This window comes from Hippoglossus stenolepis, chromosome 4 (genome assembly GCF_022539355.2).
Source record: "Hippoglossus stenolepis isolate QCI-W04-F060 chromosome 4, HSTE1.2, whole genome shotgun sequence".
In the NCBI taxonomy this organism is placed as follows: domain Eukaryota; kingdom Metazoa; phylum Chordata; class Actinopteri; order Pleuronectiformes; family Pleuronectidae; genus Hippoglossus; species Hippoglossus stenolepis.
In genome coordinates, this window is record NC_061486.1 from 20,156,431 (window position 1) to 20,171,930 (window position 15,500).

Here is a 15,500-nt window from a genome sequence, read left to right on the forward strand (position 1 = left end):
TTCTAGCTAATTGTTTTGATTTGATTTTCTCATATTAGCAGCTGATGAGACAGATATTTTTCATAGGAGCTGATGAAGACCCAAACAAATCTGGGGGGAGATTGAGTAATGCTTATGTTTTTTTTAATGGATGTGTAAAAAGGCAACTTTGATCAACAAATGCAGCGTTTCTGTTATCAGAGCACAGTGCTTTGTCTGTACCTGTTCTAACATCTGGATGGAGCCGGCCTGCTCATCTAGCTCCTCCTCCTGGTCCTTCACCTTGGCCTCCATGTCACGAAGCTGCTTCTTTACCTGAATAATAAATATATAAATAATAATAAATAAATTGAAGCAGTAGATTGGGTCCAGCCCCCCCGCAACCCTCCAATGATAAGCAGTATATCTAATGGATGGATGGATACAGTAGTAATACGACTATAACACAAATAATCATCATGAAAACAAAGAAAAGAAGAAGAAGAAAGGAAGAAGACCTTGGACAGTGATGCCTCATCTTTGGATTCCTGGGAATTGAGGTCCTGCAGCTCGGCCTCCAGCTGGTCCACTTTCAGGTTGACTGCACACACCTCCAGGTCCTTGTCCTGCAGGACAGATGGTTACAGTTGGAGCAGACAGGAAGGGAATGTCAGGAGATTACAGTGTGAACAAGGAGCAGGAAAACACACACACACACACACACACACACACACACACACACACACACACACACACACACACACACACACACACACACACACACACACACACACACACACACACACACACACACACACACACACACACACAAGTTTGCAGGTTTACCATCAGTAGCTCTTATTCTTATTTTAATGTTGTGTATTGTATTGCCACCTCAGCTGAATTCATTGTATTTTTTATATTTCTCTTAGAGGGTAAGTTCCTTTCCCCTCAATTTTTAGATTATTTTGCATCTTTTGGCCAAATTAAGGTCTCAGACTGTGATTTTCCATTTTGAATATAGTCCAAACCATTTTTAACAGGTTTCAAATTGAATTCTGTCTTCACAAAATTTCACACATCAAACGCCTCCTCTCTCCAAAGATGACAGGGGATCTTGATCAATTTCAGGGTCAGAGGAGCGAGGACGGGAAGAATAAGCAGAGCGGAAAGCACCCTGCGACTACAAGGTCATCGGATGGAAGTCAGCCCAGGAACCTCAGTGTGTGTGCACCCGACTGTTTCTTTCTAATGCTGTGACCCAAGCATTTCATTGTTGTGCACATGATAAATAAAGTCTTGAATCTTCTCATGTTTGTTGTGAACTTTGACGCTTGTGCTTTTAATCACATATTTCAAAACAATGTGCTTGTTACCTGCTTACCTCATGTTTAACATAGAAAGCTGCTATATATTACAGCTAATATGGATAACAGCTACTCTATCACAGATAATGCAACTGATTATTACCTAATATGTCCCACACAGAGTACTGATTAGTGTTGATTACGTTAGTTCACAGTTGTTCTATGGATGGAGGCACTCTCATCCTGTTTCTTCAACCGTTTTTCAGGGTTTTCCTTTCTCCCTGCTCCCTCTCTCTCGCCTCGACCGGGTGTTACAACATGATTCCCGCTAGTATTTGTCATGTCAAATTAAAACACTCTCCAGTCGACTCTGTGACATTGGAGTGGCAGTGGCATAGCAGAGACACAGAGGACGTGTCAAACAGGTTAAGCAAACAATATGGGGCAAAGAAAATGTGGCTTGTGTCTCTATTGAGTTAATTATTTAGGCATAAAGCTGGTTAGATAATATGATATAAATATGCTGAAGCAGACAGTGTGAGATTTGACTTCTGATTTATTAAATGGATACTTGTTGGCGTAATAAAACTAAATGTGAATGAACTATCTTAAAGTTTGATGAGATTTATAAGTATTTTTCAGGTCCGACAGCTTCCATCTTCTCACACATGAGCTTGCTGCTTCTCTTCACACATCCTGGCCAGATTCTACAATTTGTAAATGTCCAATCTGTAGCACGCTTAAAAAATTCTCCCAGTGTAACAAAAAGAAACAACTCTCCAATTAGAAAGCATTTTATAGCTGTAAAGATAAAAAAGTATAATTTGTGGCTAACTGGATTCAGAACATTATTATAAGATGAGCATCTGAATGATAGAGCAACATTATAGTTTAATTTCTAGTCAGAGCAGAGTGACTAGAAAGTGTGTTCACACCTTATAGGCTGTGACAAAATACAGGCATTATTTCTGGAGCCTCTACTGTGAATTCAGTTGGTATTAAAAATCTAAGAGTGGTATCACATTAGGTTTCGCCAGGCATGAAAATAAAACTTGACACCACACAGAGGAAAATCCCTACCTCAAAATATTCTATCTAAGTTTGGTGACACAAGCTGGACACACACAGACACAGACCTCTAGTTGCTGTCGGAGGCTGAACACCTCTCCTGTCAGCATGTCTTTTTCTCGGGCCAGTTTCTCCCTCAGGGTCTTCTCCCTCTGCACCTCCTCCTGGGCTCCACTCAGCTCGCTGTCGAACCTGCAAACAAACCAATACCCATGGTCCCATACTGCGCTGAATAACACTGTCTAAACACTCTAATGATACACAACTACTGCCAATCTGATGAGAGATGATTTGAGAAGGAGAATTCAAAAGTGAGAAAAAGGTGTGTATCAACATAGCACATTAGCCAACATACAGCAACGTGCAGCTAAAGAGCATGTCCCTTGACAAACACGCATGCACGCACGCACACAGTTAAGCAGTACAACAAATGACCTGCAGTCTTGTCTGTACCATTATTGTTACTATAGCAACACAGCTAGACCCCGCTCAGTCCGTGGGAATACGTCCGAACAAAGCATTACAATTGTGAGCCGTCACATATGACTGTGTGTGTGCACTGACTTTCTCTGCTTCTTCTCCAGGTCGTGGTTGCGGCTCTGCTGGCCCTCCAGGTGAAGTTTGGTGTCCTGCAGTTCAGCCGTCAGTCGCTGGGTCTTTTTCTTCAGCTGCTGGACGTTTCGCTGGGACTCCTCGTTGTCAGCCTGCAGGTCGCTGATCTGCACAATCACACAGACACACACAAAAGAAAAATGAAGGTGATCTGGGAGCTGTGAAAGTCTGAACACAGTCAGGCCAATCGATTATTAACTCAGATAAAAAGAAAAAAGTGGCATTGTTGCCAGTAGTTTGGAGTTGTGATAGGATGATTGAATAATGCATTTAAAATAGAAGTTGTGTATCAGTGTGTCCACACACCCTCCTCTCCAGCTGCCGCTTGTTCTGCTGCTCCACCTCCAGCTTGTCGTCAAACTCCTGCTGCAGTCGCTTCTTGGTGAACTCAATCTCTCTGATGGCTCGCTCATACTTCAACCTCCATTCTCCTCCTGTCACATCAGCATGTTCACAGTCTGCTTCAGCTTCCTTTGGTTCATATCTCAATATGATTGATTGCAATAATCAAGCATTTTCAACAAGCATTTTCAACACAGACATTTTTTTTGTAAAAATATTTCTGTAAGAGACAATCAATTCATACTAATCTGAGTTGTAACTTACTCTAAAGTCTACATTACATGACACAGCATAATTTGCTGATTAGTCAGTGCAAAGGAAGGGAGAAGAAGAGCTTCAGAATTATGGCTCAAGATATGTACTGATGGTGCAATTTGTGAAAAATAAATGTTTTAAAAACGATTTTATACATAAAAATAACTCACAATCCACAGTGGGCCTATGTAAACTACAAATCCTATTAGGCTATTTCTTGCCGCTTTAAAAGTGACATTTAATGAATAAATATAAACTTCAACTGAACAATCATGCACTGCATCTGTAGGAAAATTTAAATCAATGTATAATAAACTAATTAGCAGAGGCAGGGATATAACGACCAGAGGAAGGGTGTGTGTGTCTGACCTGTGTCGTCATCATCCATCTCTCCGTTGAGCTCAGAAGCCCTGATGAGTCGAGCCTCCATCACCTCCATCTCCATCGACTCCATCTGTTTCGTCACGCTGTCAAACTTGGTCTGATGGATAACAGAAGAAGAAGCGGTTTCAATTACAATGTGAACAAATATTTTTAAATAGATTAACCAAGAAATGTTCAGGTTTTAATGCTTTGGACCCCAAGAAAATGTATGGTAGTCAAGTAGTTTAGGCAGGTGTAGGAAATGTTGAACAATTTTATTGCATATCAGGCCTTCAAAGGGCTTGAATTTTTATACATTTGAATTTTTAAAGCCTTAGCGTTTATGTTCTTTGCTCAGTCTCTTGAGTCCCACTTACCTTTGTGTTGTATTTTACACTGATTGAATTGAAATGCTTGCCCATTAGTCTAAATCCAATCCATGAGGACAAATTGTTATAAATCAAAAACTCACATCTCACATTCACAAACACGTCCAGACCCTTATACTTTGCCTCAGGGAAACCTTTTCCTCGTGCTCTCAGGGTCCTTTAAATATCATTTGGTAAAACTCCAAGCAGGCTACGATAAACTCTAGACTCAAAATTGGCTCTTCTCTAACAACTCTGCCATAAAGGCCTGATTGATGGAGTACTGCTGAGATAGTTATCCTTCCAGCAGATTCTCACTCCTCTGAAGAAATCTTCTTAAGCTCTGTTAAGAGTGACTGTTGGGTTCACTTCCGTCAGTGAAGAGGATGGCTGATCTTTTTTCTTTATATTTTTTTGCAAGTTTGTCCTTAAAACAAAAGAAATCTCACAATATTAGGCCTTGGTTTGCTTGAAGGGGTAGACAGCTTGCCAGCTTTATCCGTCCTGAGATGATCCAAGTTCAATTTGTCAGTGAGTAACCTCCTAACGTTTTCTTGAGATCTTTTTTATCATTAGTAGATTCCTTTGACTCAATCACTGGTGATATTACTTTGGCTTGAAGAGCATTCAAGACAGTTGAATTTACCTGTAGTCGTAATGTGACAGGTTTGAATCGTTTCCATCTCAGACTTGACTCTTGATTTTAATTCCATTTGTTAACCCTGTTTTGTGAGAGGTTTTATAAAAATCAAAGTCTTTTTGAGTCTTCTAAAGACTTTTCTTTAAATAAAGGACTTATGTTTTTATGATCAACACATGTTTTTAAAACAACTGGAGTTTTGTTAAACTTGTGATATAGTAACACAGTTCTCCGTAACATTATTTGAAGCTTTCTGTGGCACACCAAAGCTTTTATAGGAATCTAAAAATAAATCAACCTATAGGGAGTGATGGTCCCAAAAGCTCTTTCCTTCAGGACGGCAGATCCATGGTGCAGCTAAATAACTGTAATATGAACAAGCTCAAAGGAAAATAAAGAAGTTCAATACTATTTATCCAACGAGTCTAATAGGGTTAAAAGAAAGCCGGAATAATTGGCTTCTTCAGATAATGTTATCAGATGACAAAGCAGCTTACATGCAAAATTGCTCAGTATGAGAAAAGACAGGTGCTGAGGGAAGAGCTGTTGGAGCATATTAAGTATTTTTTCATTGAATAAGAAGTCCATGAGGATTATCAGTAGACTCGAGGTGAATCTTGCGCCTGAACCAGGCAAACCAGTCTTGTGGCAAAGAGCCTCATATTGAAAGAGACAAGCTTACAACAAGCCTCAGTGATACAGCATTAAAACCAGTGGTCAGTCATTAGGGCCAAAATATGAATCTGCACCTCAAAGATTGAAAGAGAGAGGGATAGTGGATCAGGGAGAGACCATTCTCTAGCCTCTCATTATGTAAATGTGGTTTTGTGTCAGTAGATCCAGCACTGCCATAGGCCTTTGGCTCACCTCTATCAGTCTCCAATGATTAGCCCAAAACTGCAACATTACAACCCATTGGACACTCACTTCTATGCTGATCTTGGCCAGACTTCACTATCTCAAGTCCAGCAGCCAGTGACTGCTCCAGTTTTTGCCCATCAATACTCTACAGTGTTTCATAAGCTATGCTACAGGACGACATTCACAGAAGGAACATGTCTCTGCTTGTGGTTCATTAAGCAATGTAACCCCCCCCACCATGCAGCTGCAACACCATCTCAAACACTAATCTTCACTCCTTCAGTGGGTGTTCCAGCACTAGCAGTGCCTGCAAATAGCTCACTAGTAACTCACTAGGCTTCACTTTAGTTCCTTTCCTATTGTATGGACCAACAAAATATACTATCCAAGCGAACCTTAAACTGGTTGTGGCTAACCTTCGAGAACCTCACTCAGTCAGACCTGTTACCATCATCCATACCCATACTGAGAAGTGATACGGGCTATACAGCTACAGTATGGCCAGCCACACTGGCTGGGACAAAATGAGACTGCAGCTGTCCGTACCTCACCTAAAGTGAAAGCCTCTGTTTCTCAAAGATTGTTGTGAAATCCGGTCAGTTAGTACATTGCTACCAAAACAGAAATCCTCCCGGCAGTGAGAACCAGTTTCACCATGCCCACACAGACAAATTCATAAGATGTACAGCGTATGTTCTGTGACAGTAACAAGCATTATCTCACACGTACTACCAGCACTGAAGAACACCAACAACAGTGGATCTCATCCAAGTGGATCATAGATGGGTATAACTGCTGGAAGTACACTTGTCCTCACACACGTGAGACATATAATCTTACAAGCTCTGCAAGACGTGGAAGCTTCCACCTTCAAAGGTTTTCATAGAGTAGCTCTAGAAAAAACTGATCAGCAGTAGGAGTATATTACATCCCATCCCACCAGGGAAGGTGCTACTAAAGTTATACCAGTACCAGACCAACCTCTTGGTGCCATTTGCCATACAGCACAGGTGCTGTCTCAAACACTGTGGTCTAAAAGGAGGGACTGGGAGGAACCTTGGCTTAACCTTCCAGATGTCTGGAAACCTGTTAGACTCGGCTGCACCACCTCGATGGAATAAGCATTTCAAGTTGCTATCTGACTCTACATGTGGATAAAACAGCTTTGGCATGTACTATCTAAATGTTCTGCTATCATTTTGAACATGCAGACGGGGCAGCTGGCAGCTGTAGACCTGCGGTGCAAAAAGATCATGATCCATACACCATACACTGTGATGGCCACATCCAATGTGGTATCAAAGTGACAACAACCTGTGTCCCAGCATTAATATGAATGCAAATAAACAAAACACAGGTCCATTCCAGTTCAGCTTGCCATGGATTTTCCTCTGTGTTAAATACCCAGATGGCCCTGTTGTGCCTCTCTCTCAGACAAACAGAGGAAAAGGACAAATCGATCACTCATTTCTATAAGGCAGACCACATGCAGGCTGCCCCTGTGTATGACTATTCAAGCAGTCAGTGGAAGAATCTATTCCAATGCCCTCAAAATGAAAATAGAGAAAAAATCATGTCAAAGATGTCAAATAGGGAACTAAATGGAACAAAAGAGCAGGGGGAGGATAGTGGTGGAGAAATGGGCCGACAATATGATTCAAAAATTACAGCTGTCAAAGTGTGTGTGTTTGTGTGTAGATGTAGGGGGTAGAGAGAGCAAGAGACAAGAATGCCATGTAAAACAGGGTAAAGATTGGAAACAGGCTGTGTCCATGTATTCATGAAGGTCATTAAGTGTCTGTAACTGTTGGAGTTGTTAGTGCAACAGTTGCTGATCAGAGTTTTTGGTAGATTATATATGATTTTTTTCATGCTCATCTCATCACTAAATTTACATGTCAGGTATAAACTCCATTGAAAGAGTTAATGGTTGCTGTAATCATTTATCTTTTACATAATGGTTTTGAAGTTACCCCTTAATAGAGTGACTACACTGTAAAAGATGGGGGGCACCAACATGTCCATACATTGTTTAAGTTCAGCTGAAGCTTATTGAAGGCATCATCAGTCTGAGTTGTTCAAATCATGTGGACATCTTTTTTTTTTTGGCAGCTGTGTGTAATTTTATTGTGGGTCTATTTTCATCCAGCTCCCGCTATCTCCCACTCAGCACGGAAACACAAGCCAGGAAAACCAAGAAGGGGGAAATAATTCAATATCTCCATGACTGTTATGTCCTTTTGCTTCCTCTCATATTAGAAATGAACTGCTTTGGCTTCCTGCCCTGATGGCAGCTGTATTAATATCTTCTAATTGTTTTGGGTCCTCTGACACCTTGACTGACGCTGCCAAAGTTTGTCTGTCTTTGTCTGTTGACAAAAAATGCAATGTGAGCACTGCACCTCACAATAACACACACGTCTTAGGTCTTAATGAAAACAAACCAGTCCTTTGGTAGAACTGCTTTCATTAATCATCAAATTTAAATATGTAGAGTTTAAATATGTTTCACAAGAATCCATCCATCATGGACTTTATGAACCTAATTTGGTGACAAGATTACAAAGTTTGCTATTATTAGGGCACTTTAAATGGAGCCGCATTCATTCCACATCAATATTAGGCAAGAAAATTCAATCAGTTCAGAAAAAAACAGTAATTACAGGGTTCACATATTATATATTTTATGTGGTTTGTTGATGTCAAAGGGCTGTGGTTAATAACTGTAACAGAGGTGTGGCCAGTTTCGGTCATATCTGTACATTTTCTGTTATCATCATATGGCCACACAGTTGTCCCACATTATGTTCATACTCAAGAGGACCCTGCATCTGAGTGGGTGGAGACATAACACCCATTTAAGAGTCAAACCTCTTATTTTATTGGAGTTGAACTCCAACAGGAATATAAAAACTCAAGCCCTCGGTCTTAATGCTCGATACATCATACCAGTATGGCAACCCGAGTGTTGATTGCCTTCTGAGGGTCTGTGGTTGTGATTGCAAGGGAAACTAGATTGAAATGCCCCTTGGCAAAACTGAAACTCCACCATGCACCAGGCGAGAGGTGTGTGTGTGTGTGTGTGTGTGTGTGTGTGTGTGTGTGTGTGTGTGTGTGTGTGTGTGTGTGTGTGTGTGTGTGTGTGTGTGTGTGTGTGTGTGTGTGTGTGTGTGTGTGTGTGTGTGTGTGTGTGTGTGTAAGAATGTGCGTGTTTGTGTCTCTACCTGCAGGTCCTTCGTGTCCCTCTCCAGACGCAGTCTCTCAGAAGTTTCAGTCTCCAGCAGCTGGGAGGCAGACTCCCCGGTGTTCCGCTCATCAGCCAGCTCTGACGACAGCTCTGTGATCTGATGCAACACACACACACACGCAGAAAGTACATTTTATTAGTATTCATTTGAAAATGTTGTATTTATTTTCATTTGTTTATAGCAAATGTTGTTAATTGTACATGGTCCCTTTTAAAGAGAATAAATAAATTAAAAAATGACATATTTTTATTCAATGCATTTTTTGGGGAATCTTTACTTTACTCTCAAAATTCAAACATTATTCTCGGGCATGAGCTAAATGATCTTCTGTGTACACTTCTGTGTGCTTCTGTGTTTACCCGGCTCTCAAGGCGGTCACTGTTGAGTCTCAGCTCATTTCTCTCTTTCTCCACCTTCTCCAGCTTCTGCTTCAGCTGCTGGATCTCTTCCTGAGGGTGAACACACACAAACAGTACAGCCAGGCATGCATGTTTGTCAGGGCACAGCAGATAAAGTGAGCCAATCAACATATAAGGTAATTGTATACATAAGGGTATTGTAGAGGTGTACTTATTGTAGAGGGTGTTGCCTATCTTACCATTACCTCTGAAATCTCTCTCACATTTTTCACAATAGAATGCGTGTGTGTGCATTGTTTTGTTTTACTACCTTCGTGGCCCACAATACTTGTAGGGACCCAAATGTTCAAACCCAAAGTTGGTTTTAGGGTTGGGGTGGGCATTGTGATGGTTAACGGTAGGGTAAGGAGCAAGGAAAAATATAACGTCAATGATGTGTGATGTGTGTGTGAATACGTACGTCCTTCCCGCGGATCTGTTCCTCAGTGAGCTGCACCTCTATCAGAGGTCTGACGGTGGTGAAGAGCTTCCACCATGGCCAGTGTTTCACACCACGATTCTTCTTTATGTTCTTCTGGATGCAGCGGATGGCCAAATACTGGATCTGTCAACACAAACACAGACACACGCACACCAATATTAGGCAGAGGAAGAACACAGAATTGAAAACTGTGTGAGTAACTGTTATCAAACCAACACTGCTGGTTTCCCCAAGTGCTGATGTGTCTATAGAAGTGATATTAGTGATAGTGATATCAGACACTGACAGAATATTTGTTATTTGACTTCGCCTCAAATGAGAAAATGTGATTCAGGTCAATAAGTAAACTAAACTAATATTGAAAAAGAAAGTGTCTGACGTATTGTGAAAAGCTATTTGTAATATGTCCTTCGTGAAGTGTATGATTTTCAGAACTTCCTTCATCCATCTCTCAAATTTAGGGTGGATACACAAGCTCCACAACACAAATGAACTGTCTTTCTTTCAAAGCTCTCAGTTTCCAGCTCCCTCTCCACCACGTCAGCATGGTGCACAGCCTGCACTGCACAGAAGACAATAAGACACTGAGCCACAGCTGTTTGCCGTGCGAAAAGGGAAATTATCCCAATGTGGTGTAACTGCAGTAAATTGGCTGGGACTAATGAGAATGTTTTGCAGCAATCTTTAATATTCTCCATTAGTCAAGTCATTGTGAGCATGTCCAAAGAATGCACATTAACCTTCATGTCTTTCTAATGAAAAATAATGTACAATTTCTACAGTGTTTTATAGTGAGGTCCAGGATATTAGCGCTTCACAGATGTGCAGGGGCAGACTCATGCAATTATTGTATATCCTCCCTGTTATAAACCATGAATCACAAGCAAAAGTAATACTAAATCTTACAAAAAAAAGGTCAGTGAAATGGTTTGATTCTTTACACGGATCAACTTCCTATTAAAACAGAAAGTTTGGGTGGGACCTCCAATGGGCTTTCTGCAGTGACGTGAACAAGGAAGCATAACTTAAGATGGCCAGACTGTTGAAGAAGTCGTGATGACAGACTGTGGTGGGACCTTTTCTTTATACCCATTAGTGGAGCTTAATGGTGTCTTTAAATCACCACCAGGAGAGGTATTAGGACAAGTGAAAGCAGCTTCTCAGACCACAATGTATTGGCTGACATTGTATATGGCAGAGAAATTAATTATTTAAGAAAGTTTTTTTCCATGCACAGTTCCCGACTCTGATAAGTAAGTGGAGGTAAGTGGATTTATTATAGACACATTTTTTACATTTGCATTTTTGAATATCTTTTGCTTGTTTTATTTATAAGCGGGTTGACAGTCCGACCTCACTGTTTGTCCAGGTTTATATGCTGCTCCTCCAAAATAATAGCAAATAACATGTCTCAATTTACTTTAAAATGAGAGACGCCCAATAACATGAACAAAGAGAGGATTCCTCAGCGGTCACCAGTTCTTTATGATCATACATGAATCAAATTCATCAGTTGTATCCTTCACTTTTGCATCTATGCACTTGAGGTTTGAATGATGGTCGTTTGTCAGACAGGCTGTTCATGTTTCAAGCACAAATCAAACCATCAATGATACGCTGGCAGCGTGTAGAACAGGCATTAAGAGACATTTTCTCTAACTGCAGGTAATCTGGAAAGCCATTCATAACACACAACAGGGACAGATTGTTCTCTACAGTCAAGCCTAGCATGACTGGGAAATCCTGATTGTAGAAATCAGCGACAGTTCTACAGAATTCCCCCCCCCCAAAAAAAACGTGTAACTGAAAAGGTCCGTGTCCATTTCCAGGTTTAGTTGATTAGGAATGACCCAGTTATCAGAGCTGGATAAGGGAACTCGAGCATGTGGACCAGTGAGTGGTTTTAAAGCACAGAGATGACTGAGGGTAGGGAGAAGGTCTGTGCCGCAGCAGTGTGGCAGGGCTTAAGGACCAATCAGGAGCCTTGAAGAGCAGCTGCTTCTGGCCCATTTCACTCTAATTGTCATCCGAACACTTAAAAAAATGTTCATGTCTGATTACCGCACTTGTCCTTACCTGGACAAAAACATTCTCCCTTCAAGCTACCACTCAGCAAAACACCTCAAGAAAGACTTTAATCTAATTTTAGGTTGGTTCAGTCTCATTTTCCCCCCTTGATAAATAATCTTGTCAAAAAGCAGTTGCAATTATAATATTCAACTATTTGTCAGCAACATCTAACAAAAGAAGAGGTTTGACAGGCTGTCATAGGTTCGTACAATGAGGTAAGATAGAAATAGTACTACAAATATTCACAGCAGGACAGTCCGAAGCCTATTTCTGCTGCTCCTTAAGAAAAATGATGTTCTGTACATCTAGCACCTGGTGTCTGGCACACCATCCTGAAAGATTATTGCCATTCTCTCAGTGAGTGTATTTACATGCCTGAAAAATCCAGGTTACTCAGGTAATTGGAGAACGTGTTTCCACGCAGTGTGGTAACCTGGTTACTGGTTTCTGTCTTAGGGAAACTATTTAATTAGATTCAATGTTGAATGGCTTTCGGTGGAATCCCCCAGGCTCCTCCACTCTCAACTGTTCCCCCATGAGAACAAAGAGACAGAGAGAGAGGAGAGAGAGAGAGACTGCAGGGCCTCAAAGCAGCCGGCAGATCTCTTTCTATTTGTCTATTCCCGCATGGCGAGGCACAGTCTCTCTTTCTCCAAGCTTTACTCCACTTTTTTTTTTTTCATTCTCCTTCTCATTTATTTCCTGGAGTGCTTTGAACACTGCTCCCCCTGGCAGGGGGGGGGGCTTGGAAAGGAATGGGGGGTGGTTCCCTAGAGCAGGCAAATAGACTAGATGGAGGAACAAACTAATTGACTTTGTGTTGTGGTGATAAAAAGATGGCCCAAGCTTATTTAAAACGACCTCTCTATATGGTCGTTTATTTCGACAAAAGTAAGAGTCAGCAGAAAATAAATTAAAGTTTTAATCTTTAAGTCCAGTAACTGTTTAACAAATTAAAGTTTTAATCTTTAAGCCCAGTTATTGTTTAAAAAAATGGACCACACATCTTTACTTCCACAGTATAAATTTAAGCCAAATCCCAGACCTGTGAGCTTCATCTTGCACTGGTCATTTCAGAGCCGTCGCAATAGTGATCGTGGAGCCAGAGCATTGCAGCCCAACCAATACATCTACCAAACCTATTAGTCATTATTAAGCTGCTTTCAGACATTCAGCACTGAACTCTGAATACTGTCCTGAAATTATCCGTCGGGGTAATAGCTGAGAACCCAAATGTCCGAATCAGTTGCTTCAGACTTTCCTCTTGAGCTTTTTCCTGCCAGCCCTCGAGTAAAAAAATTGCAGATCGTCTAATGTAAATTCCAGAGAATGTCAGAGTGAGCCAGTGTGGGAATACAGCAGGATAATGTCCGGAAAATTCACCGCAACCGAGTGGGATGATGAGGACATTCTAACACACACCGCACGCAAATAGAAAACAAATATCTCAGAATGTAAAAAGATGTGCCATACATTGCTGAAGCGGATGCCAAATTGGAAACAATGAGATTCGCAAGCTTTTGTTGATAAGGGACAATACCGGTGTTGATGTGCTTTAAACAAAAACATGCGATTTCAACAGCAGGATTTTTTTATTACGTCCCGTCTCCTGCAAGCTCTACCAAGGCGCCACTCTTCACCTGAACACTTCAGACATTATCCTGTTGTTGTGAATGCATCTGACATTGATTCTCTCTGGAGAATTGCTGCTTTCTTCATATGTAAAAAGAAAAGTTCATGTCTGAAAACAGCTTTAGTTTAATCCAGATCTCATCTGCGAACTTGTAGGGAGTGGGGTTTATAACCTATACTGCAGCTAGCCAGCATTTTTGCTTCACTTTTGGAAGCTATAATATCATCCATCTCTATACCAACGTTTTATAAGTCCAAATGTGACAAACCCTCACCCTAACAACAATAGGGTAGATTCATACAGATCAACTTTGAAGAAGAAATCGTGATTTGGCAAAGAGTCAAGAAAGTGCTATTATCAGCTGCTGTTTTGGCAAAGCAATTCAGACTAAAAAAGTCCAGACATTACAGACAATATCTGGCATACAGAAATATTAGGATGAACGTATATTTAGCTGCCAGGCTCCTGTCTTCACAGCATTAGTCAAATGAAAAAAACATGATGAGGTACACAGGGACATTTCGTGAATGCAGATATACTAAGACGGCTCTATTCTTACGATATGTCTGCACTGCACAACCAATGTGTTCCCACTGTGTATGTCCCATTTTGCTACACTGGATTGGAAATTTCCAATAAAACACAAAGGGGAATTCAGAGGACACTGATATCTGATCTAAGTGATGTCTAATTTGTCCCACCACAGTTCCAAACACAATTTTAGTAAGATAAAATATAAATTTATGATTTTCACAGTTGCTTCATTGTAGAGCTGTCCCCAGTGCTCTTTGCCCTGCGACTCAAATCAATCAGAACATTTAAAGGAGGTAAGATAGACAATCACCCAAATTGTACCTAAAATGCCAGGACTGACCAAGCGCTATTGTAGAATCTTAAATAGTTCTTCGTTTTACATGAAATACCAGTTTTAAATGTTTCAGAATCTAATAATTTTTTTCTGTATTTATGTTAGATATTAATGTGGTCTCATACTTTTGAAATATTGGCTGATATACTCCATGTGACCTAATACTCAAGTAAACGCCCATAATATCCATGCCAGTTCCCTCCATAGCTTTGTGTATTTACCAGAAACACATACATATACCAAATCAGTTAACACACTGTCATCCATTTCTTAGGGTCTTTAAATAACCCATGTGATGTTAAAGTGATGTCATCTTGCTTATCTCAAATAAGTTAACAGATTAAACATATTGTTCTAACAACATTAGCAACTAGTTGCTTTCAGTGGTAACAGAGAAATAAACCAAATTACAAGTGACATCAATTACAAGAGATTACTATTTACCCCAAGAGATGAGGCTCAGACTGAGTCCTGCAGGGGAAACCTAGTAGTTAAGTGAAACCCAAATGCCCTTGAAAAGTAATTTTAGTTGGCAGGCCTGAGCCCAGTGAAAGAAAGAACAAACTGAAATGATAATGAGAGCAGGACAGGGACCTAAAGCGTGTGCATGCGTGCAAGCACACACACACACACACACACACACACACACACACACACACACACACACACACACACACACACACACACACGCACACGCACACGCACACGCACACGCACACGAACTGTGCACTGGATGAACTGTGTATTCACAACAGAAAACTTCCACAAGTAACATCAAAACTTCTGTAAAGTTACACACACAAAGAAAGTCAACAGATCCCCACTGGCATCTTTAAGAGGCAGTCAGCGCACGGCAGCTGTGTTTTCCACTTGTCAGGTTCACTCTGGTGAAACAACACTAACACACACAGGCACACAGGCACACAAACACAGTGTGTAGAAAGAAGAAAATTGCAAAGTCGTCTACAAGGGTAACTTGTAAAGCATCCAAAAAGCTCATTTGGCTACAATGTAAATGCCTCTCCTTGGGGTTTGAACTCATTTTCATTTCACTGTGAACCATCCAA

General features: G+C 40.8%; 1 protein-coding gene across 1 annotated transcript in view; it reads right to left on the reverse strand.

The window, feature by feature from the left end:
* myo18ab (myosin XVIIIAb) overlaps positions 1-15,500 on the reverse strand; it is a 124,372-nt gene that overhangs the window by 32,628 nt on the left and 76,244 nt on the right. The window contains 9 exon segments of the mRNA XM_035155062.2: positions 202-294; positions 477-584; positions 2,402-2,525; positions 2,898-3,052; positions 3,252-3,379; positions 3,912-4,023; positions 8,999-9,118; positions 9,382-9,471; positions 9,842-9,985. Of these exon segments, the coding sequence (XP_035010953.2) occupies positions 202-294; positions 477-584; positions 2,402-2,525; positions 2,898-3,052; positions 3,252-3,379; positions 3,912-4,023; positions 8,999-9,118; positions 9,382-9,471; positions 9,842-9,985 (1,074 nt within the window).